The sequence below is a fragment of the Peromyscus californicus genome, unplaced genomic scaffold (genome assembly GCF_007827085.1).
Source record: "Peromyscus californicus insignis strain IS unplaced genomic scaffold, ASM782708v3 Scaffold_7__1_contigs__length_154581171, whole genome shotgun sequence".
NCBI lineage: Eukaryota > Metazoa > Chordata > Mammalia > Rodentia > Cricetidae > Peromyscus > Peromyscus californicus.
The window spans coordinates 32,352,314-32,365,033 of NW_026294595.1; the positions used below are offsets into that span (position 1 = coordinate 32,352,314).

At 36.0% G+C, this 12,720-nt stretch overlaps 1 protein-coding gene across 5 annotated transcripts in view; it reads left to right on the plus strand.

Moving 5' to 3' along the window:
* Galnt13 (polypeptide N-acetylgalactosaminyltransferase 13) overlaps positions 1 to 12,720 on the plus strand; it is a 584,813-nt gene that overhangs the window by 212,168 nt on the left and 359,925 nt on the right. For all 5 annotated transcript variants that reach the window (XM_052726141.1, XM_052726138.1, XM_052726140.1 and 2 more), the window contains one exon: positions 8,561 to 8,729. In XM_052726141.1, coding sequence (XP_052582101.1) covers positions 8,596 to 8,729 — 134 coding nt within the window. In that variant the 5' untranslated portion in view covers positions 8,561 to 8,595. The remainder of the gene's footprint in view (positions 1 to 8,560; positions 8,730 to 12,720) is intronic.

Genomic DNA, 12,720 nt, shown 5'->3' on the forward strand with positions numbered 1-12,720 from the left:
TTCTGAACAAAATAAAAAGATGTCCATAATACAAGGTACAAGAGCAAATAATGCCATTGATATTCAGTGATTATTTTGATACACTGTTGAATTACTTTGTTTATATTTTGTTGCTCATTTATGAGAATTTGAAGATTAAATCAATGTTCTTCATATCTTAAAAGTAAATTTTAGGTTACAGAAAATGACATTGCTCATAAAATTATTCTACATTCTTAATAATTCCACATTTATAATATTATTTAATGTTCAAGTGTTAATTGCTTTTAATGATTTTCCATGTAATGAGCAGAAAATAACATACAATACAAATATTAATTACTTTTTGTTATCTAACCAGTCTTGCAGTCGGGTCATTTGTATCCACATCTACATTAATGGTAAGAGAAACTAGTGATTTAGCTGCCTTCTCTCCAAAGCTGATGCACTGGCCTGCCAATTGAAATGCCTGTTAGTGGAGATGTGAAAGATAAATATTTTATGACAATTCATTTTGACTTTTTCATTTGGCTGTGTAGAAATGTATTTTATGGTATGTGGGTAGTCATATGCTATGTAAAGGAAAAGGATCAATAGGTAAGAAAAATAACAGTTACTATTTCAAAGTAGAGCATGTCAGAGACAAACAAAATAGCCAAATAGCTTATTCTTTTCCACATCCTATTTATGCTATTTAAAGTAACAAGTTTCATGTTTATTTTTGTTTTTTTCCATAACAAGATGCATTGTTCCAGGTACAATCCAGAAAAAGAAATAAGGCTGAATCCATACTATAGTTACTTACATTTTTTTTTCCAGAAAAGTGAGAAACACCAGTAGGTCTGCTGAGACACATACTACTAAACATTCTTGAAATGTCAAATGCATTCATTAGCTTTGATTAAGAAAAATATATTTACCTTCGTAGAGAAGACACACCCTCTGTAAACAATACGCCATTAGTTTCTCCACTAAAACATTGAGATGACTAAGGAGAATGATTACATGTGCTTAGTGTTCCAGGACTATGGATACTGTTTATGATGATTTTAATTTTATTTCTTCAAACACTATAACATGATCCACTTAGTAGGTTTTTTGTACCCAGATAATAGGTTTCTTTGCCAATGCAGTAAGGCAGATTAAGCCGAATTAAAAGGTAAAAGACCAGGTTTATTTTGAGCAAAGTCGTTCCCAGGTGACTCTTCCAGCCCTCAGGGACTAAGGAGGAAAAGAGGCAGGAGAAAATCCCATGGCCAAACGCTTATGTACCCTGTAGTTGAGGGATGATGACTGTCTGCCACAAACTGGTTTTATGCCCAAGTATGGTACGCTTTGGGTGGAGACTTGGGCAGCCTCCACGAATGTGGAACTCGACTTTTTGGTGATTTTTCTTTGTTGGAGATTCTCTGAGTGGGCGGGTTGGAGAGAGAGATATGGGGATTTTGCAGCGGCGAGCTGGAAGTTCCAGCTGAACACCACCTACTACCACAGATGACAATATAAATACAATGCTAAAAGGAAATCATTTCCTTGAACATTAAAAAAGTAGACAACTATATGCTTTAACCTGATGATCACAGTAAATGATGTTGATAGTTGATCCCTTGTTTTCCCTACAGAGGTGAATTTTTAAACTCGTCCATTATTTAATCATAAAAACTTGCCGGGCGGTGGTGGCGCACGCCTTTAATCCCAGCACTCGGGAGGCAGAGCCAGGCGGATCTCTGTGAGTTCGAGGCCAGCCTGGGCTACCAAGTGAGTTCCAGGAAAAGACGCAAAGCTACACAGAGAAACCCTGTCTCGAAAAACCAAAAAAAAAACCAAAAAAACAAAAAACAAAAAAAAAAAAAAAAAAAAAAACTTGTGTTGAGGGGCTGGAATATAGCCCAGTGGTAGAATGTATGCTTAGCATGCATAAGGCCCACGGTTCAATCCCCAGTACCACATTAAAAAAAAAAAAAAAAAAAACTTGTGTTGACTATAATTCTTTTTTTGTAATATATTAGATTTTTGTCACAGTTATAGGGAGAGCTAGGGTTCAGTATATGTTTCCTCAAGATATATCACTTTAGCATATTGATTATTTTAACCTGTAGGCACTTCAGAAACAGCACTTGAAGGGGGCCCTCTCTGAACGCTAATCCTAAATTTTACATAATAAAACAGGTCATAAAATGGCCTGTCAGAAATGTGGTCTCCCCACTATACTAAGAAGAAAAGAGCATATCCATCACAAACTAGAAACTCAAAGTCCACACTAGCAAATCTATGCAGACAAAATTACCTTTGCTGAAATTCTCCGTGTGTTTCCTAGTCACCGCCATGCAATTTACTCCCTTATCCAAGTTGCTGTGGCCTGCTGTGTTCCCACAGCACCCATAGGAAGGTGTATAAGTCTGTCTCTGTGTCTTCATTTTGCTTCTACATATTTCATAGCATCCATATATAGAACCGTGCATTCTTTTCTCTTGTTAGTATGTCATATGTATGCTAAATTCTTTGGCTGTATACATGACCCAAGAGGATAAAAAGAGGTTTTTTTTTTTTTTTTCACATTTATTGTTAGTCCTCATTTTGCCAATATTTTGAGAGAGGTGGTCTTCTCCTGGGAAGAACACACTAATTGGTTATTTTGTGCCACACAGTGTGCTCTGAAACAAACTTATAAGTAACATTATATTTTAGGTGTTTCTATATGAAGCTGAAAATTGTCCTTATAAGATCTGTGAAAAAACTGTGTTGGAATTTTGATGGAGATTGCTTTGAATAAGTATATTGCTTTAGATAGCATGGCCATTTTTATTCTATTGATCCTACTGATCCATGAACATGGGAGATAATTCCATCTTCTGATATCTTCTTCAATTTCTTTCTTCAATGTCTTAAAGCGTTTGTCATAAGCCTTTCACTTGCTTGGTTAGAGTTACACCAAGATACTTTGTGTTATTTGAGGCTATTGTGAAAGCTGTTGTCCCATGATTTTTTTCTCAGTCTGTTTGTCATTTATATAGGAAGACCACTGGTTTTTGTGAGTTAATTTTATATCCACTGGCTCTGATGAAATTGTCTTTCAGCTGTAGGAGTTCCCTGGTGGAATTTTTAGGGTCACTTACATATACTATCATGACATCTGTAAATAAAGATGTTTTGACTTCTTCTTTTTTAACTTGTATACTCTTGATCCCCTTCGGTTCTCTTATTCTCTAGCTAAGTCTTCAAATACTTTATTGAATAGCTGTGGAGAGAGTGGAGAGCCTTGTCTTCTTGTTCATGATTTTAGTGGAATTTCTTTGAGTAAGTTTAAATTGATGTTGGCTATAATATTGCAATAAACTGCCTTTATTTTGTTGAGGTATTTACCTTGTATCCCTAATCTCTTCAGGAATTTTATCATAAAGGGATGCTGGATTTTGCCAAAAGATTTTCTTCATCTGATGAAATGATGATGTGTTTTTGTCTTTCATTTCATTTTTATGGTTGATTACATTTATCAATTAATGTATGTTGAACCATCCCTGCATTTCTCTAATGAAACCTACTTGATCATAGTGAAAGATCTGTCTGATATGTTCTTAGACTTAGTTTGTAAGAATTTTATTAGTATTTTTGCATCTATATTCATAAGGGAAATTTGTCTGTAATTATCTTTCTTTGTAGAGTCTCTATGTATTTGGGGTATCAGGATAGCTGTGGCCTTGTAAAATGAATCAGGCAATCTTCCTTCTGTTTCTATTTTGTGAAACAACTTGAACTGTGTTGGCATTAACTCTGAAATTCAGGTTGAGTTTTGTGCTAAAGACATTTGTCCCTGGGCTTTTTTTTTTTTTTTTTTTTTTTGGTTAGGAGACTTTTAATGACTGCTTCTATTTCACTAGGGGTTATAGGACAGTTTAAATTGCTTATTGATCTTGACTTAACTTTGGTAAGTGCTATGTGTCAAGAAAATTACTCATTTCTTTTAGATTTTCCAATGTATTGGAGTCCAGGATCTTAAAGGATAGCCTTATGATTCTATGGATTTCTACAGTGTCTGTTGTTATGTTCCCATTTCATCTGAAACTTCATTAATTTTGATATTCTTTTCCACCTTTTAGTTTATTTGGATAAAGGTTGGTCAATCGTATTAGTTTTCTCAAAGAATCTACTCTCTATTTCATTGATTCTTTGTATCTTTGTTTGTAATACATTGATTTCGTCCCTGAGATAAATTATTTCTTACTGTGCACTTCTTTTGGGTATGTTTTCCTCTTTTGTACTAGAGCTTTCATTTGTGCTGCTAAGTATGAGATCTCTTCTTCTTCTTCTTCTTTTTTTAATGTAGGCTGTTAGCACTGTGAACTTCCCTCTTAGAACTGTCTTCATTGTGTGGCATATCTTCAGGTATATTGTGTATATATTTTCATTCTATTTTAGAAAGTCTTTCATCTGAATTTCTGTCTTCATCCATTTTTCATTAATTAGTGAGTTGTTCAGTTTCCACGAATTTGTAAGTTTTCTGTTGTTGAAATCCAGCTCTAATTTGTAATGGGCAGATCAATGGTATTGCTTAAATTTTCTTAATTCTATGGTGACTTGCTTTATGTCCAAGTATGTTGTCAATTTCAGAGAAAGTTTAATGAGGTGATGAGAAGAAGGTATGTTTTGTTGTGTTTGGTTGACATGCTCTGTTCTAAATATCTGTTCAGTTCATTTGGTTTATAATGTCGATTAGCACCAGAATTTCTCTGTTCAGTTTTGTATCAGTGACCTGTCTGTTGGTATTGGAGTGAGGTATTGAAGTCTCCCACTGTCAGTGTGTGAGAGTCAATATTTGATTTAAGCTACAATAGTGTTTCTTTTATGAACTTTGGTGCTGGTGTCTGGTGTGTAGATGTTAAGAACTGTAATGTCCTCTTGAAGAATATTTCCTTTGATGAGTATATAGTATCCTCTCCTATTTCTTCTGATTAGTTTTGGTTTGGAGTCTATTTTGTCAGATATTAAAATGGCTGCACGAATGGTCAATTTGTTTGGAATATCTTTTTCCATCCTTTTATTCTCAGATAATGTCTACCTTTGATGTTGAGGTATGTTTCTTTGATGCAGCAGAAAGATGGATTCTGTTTTCCCATCCATTCTGTTAGTCTGTGTCATTTAATTGAGAAATTGAGACCATCGTTCTGAGAGATTTTAGTGAGCATTGTTTGTTGACTCTTGTTTTTGTTGTTGTTGTTGGTGTGTGTGTGTGTGTGTGTGTGTGTGTGTGTGTGTGTGTGTGTGTGTGTGTGTATTTTGCCTCTTGATTTTCTAGTTTGAGATTATTTATTCCTTATTTTTTCTTGGATGTGGTTAACATCTGTAGGATCATGTTTTCTCTCTAGCACTTTCTGTATGGCTGGATTAGTAGATAGATATTGCTTAAATTTGGTTTTATCACAGAATATCTTATTTTTTCCATCTATGGTGATTGAAAGTTTGGCTCGGTATAGAAGTCTGGGCTTGCATCTTGTTATATCTTAGCGTCTTCAGGACATCTACTCAGTCCCTTCTGCTTTTGAGAGTTTCCACTGAGAAGTCAGGTATAATTCTAATAGGTCTGTGTGGTGGTATTGTGTTCCCCAAAATATTGTGTACCTTAATAAACTTATCTGGGGTCAGAGAACAGAAAAGCCACAAGATGCTTAGGCTAGAAAATGTTAGCACACGCCTTTAATCCTAGCATTCTAGAGACAAAAATCCCTCTGGATCTCTGTGAGTTCAAGGCTGGATTGGAAACAGTCAGGCATGGTGACTCACGCCTTTAATCCCAGAAAGCAGCCTTTAATCCCAGGGAGTGGTGGTAGAAAGCAGAAAGGTTTATAAGGCGTGAGGACCAGAAACTAGAAGCATTTGCCTGGTTAAGCATTTGGCTGGTTAAGCATTCAGGCTTCTAGCAGCAGTTCAACTGAGAGCCATTGGGATGAGGACATAGAAGCTTCCAGTCTGAGGAAACAAGACCAGCTAGCTGAGAAGTTGGCCAGGTGAGGTTAGCTGTGGCTTATTCTGTCTCTCTGATCTTCCAGTGTTTAACCCAATACCTGGCTCAGGTTTGATTTTATTAATAAGAACTGTTAAGATTCCTGCTACAGGTCTGCTTTCATGTTACTTTGCAGCTTTTAATATTCTTTCTTTGTTCTGTACCATTAGTGTTCTGATTATTATGTACCAAGGGACTTTCTCTTCTGGTCAAGTGTATTTGGTGTTCCGTCCACTTCTTGTACTTTTACAGGCGTCTCCTTCTTCAGGGTAGGAACACTTTTTTGCGTGTGTAATTAAAAAATATTTCCTGTGTCTTGGGCCTGGGTTTCTTCTTCCTCAATTTCTGTTATTCTCAGAGTTGGTCTTTTCACAGTGTCCCAAATTTCCTGGATGTTTTGTTGCAGCATGTTTTCAGATTTAACTTTTTTTTTTTTTTCATATATCCATTTCTTCTATTGTGTCTCCACTGCTTGAGAGTCTCTCTTCCATCTTTTGCATTCTGGTGGTGTGGGTTGCTTTGAATTTCATGTTTGTGTGCCTAAATTTTTCAATTCCAGATTTCTCAGTTTGAATTTTTTTTATTGATTCAACTTCTCCTTTCAGATCTTGAACTGTTTTATTCATTTCATTCCACTGGTTGTGTTTTCATAGATTTCTCTTTAAGAGATTCATTCATTTCCTCGTAAGGACCTCTGTCATATTCACAGAGGTTATTTTAAGGACTTTGTCCTGTGCTTCAATTCTCAGGGCCTATAACACAGTAGGTTTGCTGGACTCTCATGGGACATGTGATTCTGGCTATTACTAAGTGTGTTAATATGCTATCATCTAGGCATTTGGGTTTGGGTAGATTGTAATTCTAGGTGCTAGTATCTGGTCTTGTCTTTGTTGGGTGAGTGTTTTGTTTCTTGGTTTCTGTTGCACTCTCTGATTCCTAGGAGTGTGTGGTGGCTACGTGTTTTCTGGTAAGGAATTTTTCTGTGATCCTGCCAGGGTTGGCTACTAAGGTTCCTGGATAAAATAAGTTTCTAGGTATTGAGGGCTGACATTTAGGAATGCAGATGGGCTGGGGGGAGGGGGTTGGGCAAGCAGTCATCAATTGGGAGGAAAGCAGGGTGTTCCACTGGGCTCTGATTATTCATTCCCCTAGGAATAGGGGTACAGAGTGAGGAGAGGCCATGCCAGGCAGTCTGCTACAGAGCTGAGTGTGAGCTTGGGTGCCTGGATTTGGATAGAGGGAAATTGAAGATGTGAAGCTCTCCTACCTTTTTGCCTGGCCTGCTTGCTTCTCTGGAAGAGTCATCTGGTGGGATCATAGGAAATGACTGTTGGAGTTGTGGGTGGGATAACAGTGTGAGTGGGGAGGATGGTTGGTGGAAAAGATCTACCTGACCCAGTGGATATGGTGATGGAGAGGAGGGGGAGCACAAGTGGTCTTCTACAGAGTTTGGGGTGATACTTGGGGATTGGATTTATAGGAAGAAGAGGTAGAAGTATGGCAGTTAGGCTGCCTGCTCGCCTGATTGGAGTGGCCTATAGGTGCATAGGGAATGCCTGTTGGAGTTAGTGTCTGGGATAAAATAATGAGTGGTGAGAAATAATTTTGGGGGGAATATCTGAGTGATTCACTGTAAATGGGGGATTGGGGTGGGAGACTGTAGCAGGTCCTCTGCTACAAAGAGGGAAATGAGATTGACAGATGGGATTTGGAGGAGAGGAGAGAGATGAAGATCTGCAGTTAGGCTCCCTGCTTCTCTGGACAAAGTCCACCTTATTTTAATTTAGTATAATGATATCAATGGTGAGTAGTGTGTTAAATGTGCATTGACATCAGCCGGAATCATGATTTATTGTCGATTAAACATTATCTATCTATCTATCTACTTACCTACCTACCTACCTATCATCATCATTTATCAGTCTAGATACATGTAGATATATATGCATTGAAACATATATTTTAGAGCAGAAAGACAGTTTAGTGTATTGATTACTTGGAAGAAATGACAAGAACATTTGTGTGCATATCAAATTCCAAGTTCTGCTAATGAATTGTCAAGCCCTGGTATTTCACGAGTTTTCAAGTATGAAGCACCTAGTTCCTGTGGCATTTGAAATTGTATTACATCATTGTGAAACTTCTTTTAAGCCATTTCAAAATGCTTTGACAAAGGATTAACAATCTTCCTTGCTTTTGTAAATATGTAATTATAAAAGATGTGTTGAAATATCAAGTTATAATAAGATTTGTAGATAATTTAATCTTGGCATATTTTCAAAAGGCCTTTTTGTTTACTTATCCCTCAACTTCATCTGTCTCAGGCAAATATGTTACAAATTTGACAAAAACATTTTAAGTGTCATTTCTTTATGTTGCTTCATTATTGAATATTAATAAGTGATTGGATTATATACTGTTTATACTTGGAACATTGCATAGTTTCTTTGTGTAACATATTTAGTAAAAGGTAGTTTAGAATATTATATCATTGAGTGCTAATAATACACAACAGAATTTTATTTAAGATGTGAGCTTACTCTGTTCATTATCTATGGGTTTATACCCGTGTCTCTCTTACAGCTGTTATTTCAAGAAACCAAGAAGGTCCAGGAGAAATGGGAAAGGCTGTGCTTATTCCAAAAGATGACCAAGAGAAAATGAAAGAGTTGTTTAAAATCAATCAATTTAACCTCATGGCCAGTGACTTGATTGCCCTTAACCGAAGTCTGCCAGATGTGAGATTAGAAGGGTAAGTCTGCATGTGCTAGAAAATCTTGTGTGCTATTAAACTTCATATTTCACAATTTCTGCTCTCACTATACGAATTTTATACCAACTTGGTTCTTTCTGCTTATGAAATGAATAACTGCATTTAGTTGAGAAATATGAAATGTTTTCTTCTCAGATAAAGCCAAATACATTACTTAGAAAGGCACTGAAGATGCCAAAGACTAATAAGTATTTATCTATAAAGTCATCTTTGTTTTACTCTATCATCCCCAATACCAAACAGGATATTTCATAAATTATTTGCATATAAACTTTCTGAGAATGCACCATAAACTTCATTTGGAAAAAATTATATGCCAGCACAAAATTAGCCAATTTATTGCATACTTCTTTGACTTTTAAACTGATTTACTGTTGAGCATGGTTCTAGCTGGTTGTAAAGCACTTGCCTAGTGTTATCAAGGCCCTTCATTTAATTCCCCATACCAAAATATTTATTATGAGGGTTAGCAATTTATACTGCTATTTTTAATTGCTTGTTCAGTTATCATCAATGGAAGATATATTCACTTACTCCTTGAAAAATTATGTTGAAAAATGCAACACTAACGTGATTGACTATAAGATGCTCTAGATAGCTAAACATATTTTAAATATAGGTTATAAAAATTAGAATGTTTAGTGGTAGTTTTATCACCCCTTAGTCTTTGTAAAACACTCTCAGCAATCAAAAATGATATGTTCTGAGATTTTAGAAAGTTGTGAAATTTCTAAATACAATGCAGATCACATTTCCATTTAAATAGACAGTATTTTAGCTACACAATGATATTCTTTATGTAAAAATATTTTAATGTAATATTTGTCACTAATAGCAGACTATTTGATCAATATATTGTGATAATAACAGTATTTTTACTGTTTGTGATTTTTTTCTTTTCTGAATTTGGTTTGAATAAAACCTAAACCTTATTAAAATTCTGAGGTTGGTGATTAGCACAAGATTCATTTGGTGAATAAGTGAATGTCTCCTCATATCACTATATTGTTCGAAAATGTCTCATTCAAGAAAGGAACAACTTTGGCATGGTACCATATCCTAGACGTCCATCATTTGGGAAGACAAACCAAGAGGATCTCAGGTTTGAAAACGGCCTGGATCTAGCCAGAAATTTCCAGGCGGACAAGGACACCATGAGGATACAGTGTTTCCAAATCACTATGGAGCAGGGAGAAAAGCACAAAGAGTCACGTGGCATGTACACTTTTGTGGCTCAGCAAATAGAACTTGGTTATTAAATGTATGTATAATAAATTTCTAAACATATTATATTTATTTCTGTGTACTGGCATTTGCTTATGTGTATTTAGATTTCACATTTTAAAGACATAAGTGAATTATTTTCAAAATGGTTTTGTTCATTTTAGATGCCATTTATTATTGGGTCTCAGTATTGGGTGCATTTATTTGCATATATATATATATATATATATATATATATATATATATATATATAATGGGTAAATGTCATGCTTCTGGATTTCAGAAAGCAATGAAATTGTTTCCAACTTTTAAAATAGTTACTTCTGGTGTCACAAATTTTATGACAGATCTATAAATAACGAGATAAGAGAGACATGTTTGTTGGTGAAAAGGAAAAGCCATAATGCAAACAACAGCAGCAAAGTCTACATTTAAGATATTTTTAAGCAATAAATACTTAATATCTAAACTGTGGAACAATTCAGCATGTATAAACAGAAAGTTTATATTATTTCTCAGAAAAGCACATAAAGTACCATATTTACATGGTTACTATTACGTGAAATCCTGAGAGTTAAAAAAATATTTAAGGAAATAATAGTGAAACACAAAGTTCAATTTTGATGTTTGCTTATCTCACACTGTGTATCATCAGTAACAGAGATGAGCTAGCCTCAGAACATCCTAGACAATTAAATTTGAATTCTTACCACAAGTCTAGTATCCAAACTTCTATCTAAAAGTTGAGAAATAACTCTATATTCATTTGATCTAGAACATTTATTTTAGATTTCATTAGTCAAAGTCCAATATTTTTCATTTTATTATTTTTTAAATATTTATTTGTTTGTTTATTCATTTATTTATTTTACAGCCCAGCCACAGTTTCCCCTCCCTCCTCTTCTCCCAATCCCTTCCCCTACCCTCACCCACTCTGCACCCCCATCCACTCCTCCTCCCTTTCTCTTCAGAAAAGGGCAGACCTCCTATGGATATCAACAAAACATGGCATATAAAGTTGCAGTAAGACTAAGCACCTCCACTTTTATTAAGGTTGGGCTAGGCAACCAATATAAGGAATAAGGTTCCAAAAGCCAGCAAAGGAGTCAAAGACAGCTCCTGCTCCCACTGCTCAGAGTCCCATAACCCTGAACTGTTGATCTCCTGTGACCAGGCAAGACTTCCAGTGGAAGGATTAAGACATCAACACAGTCATATAACCTTTGACCTACAGTCTGTCCTGCCTGTGGCATGTACTGGGGCAAGGGTGCCACAGAGATTGTGAGAGTAACCAACCAATGATTGGTCCAGCCTGAGACCCATGCCATAAGAGTGAGCCCACCTGTGACACTGCCTGGAGTGCTGGGACCCAGAGGCTGGATGGCTCAGAGAGCAAGTATAGAACCAAGCATGACCAGAGTGGTAGGAAATTGTTAATGTAATGATGTATAATGATATTCTGCTATACTCCTAGATTGATGCCTAGCCTGGTTGTCATCAGAGATGTTTCATGCAGCAACTAATGATAACAGATGCACAGACCCACAGCCAAACATTAGGCCAAGCTCAGGGAATCCTGCTGAAGAGAGGAAGAAGGATTGTAGGAGCCAGAGGGGTGAAGGACATCACAAGAAAATCCTCAGAAACAATTAACTGGGGCTCATAGGAGCTTACAGAGACTGAACAGCCAACCAGGGAGACTGCATGGGATGGACAAAATCCAATATTTATTTAATTGAATCATAATGGTGATATAGGGGCTGGGATATATTTTAGCAGTAGAATGCTTTCTTGGCATGCTTGAAGCTATAGATTCATTCTTTAGCTCTTCAAAAGTAAAGAATGGAGGACATAAGGAATGAATATGGATATTAGATTACCCACACTAATAATAAATTAATTAGTTAATTTATTATTAACTAATTAACATGGATGTTAAATGTTTAATCATGTACGTGCATAAAATTTATATATTAAATAATTTGCTGAAAGATCTTCACTTGTGTTTGTGAAGAACTTGAGTTACTACTTAGAAATGAAGAGCCCAATAAATTCATTCACATATCTATTCTATTACAAAAAACTGTTTAGAACAAATTGTCAACATTATCTTAAAAAAAAACAACTAACAATGTTTACCTTGAATGTCAGTCTAAAATATACTTACGATGAAGATTGTGGAGCTATCTCAGTCAATATAGTGCTTGCTTTAACAGCACAGCAACTAGATTTCCATCCCCAGGATCTGTCTAAAATGAACAGGAATGGCAGCATGTGTCTTCAATCCCAATACTGGGTAGGCAAGATAGACAAATTCCCCAGGGAAGAGGAAGGTGGATTCATGGGACTCATTAGGCTCACCAGCCTCTCCTAATTATAGAGACCCAAAGTCCTTGTGGGAGACCCTTTCTATTGATACTCATTAGAGATCTGCCTTTTCCTGAACAGAAACAGAGGGCAAGTGGATTGGAGATGAGAAGTAGGGGGCCATGGGGAAAGGCTGGGAGGAGAGAAGGGAGAGGAAACTGCAGCTGTAATGTAAAATAAACAAATAAAATTATTTTTTAAAAAAAGCAAGGTGGCATCCTGGGAAGAAATAACATCTGAGACAGACATCTGTCTCCAAACAGATGGGATCCATGTATCACATGCACACACAAGAGCAAACTTAACAAGCACCACACACATACACTTTAGAAGATGTGTTCATAGTGTAATTTCAAAAATATTCAGCTTTCAGAGAAGA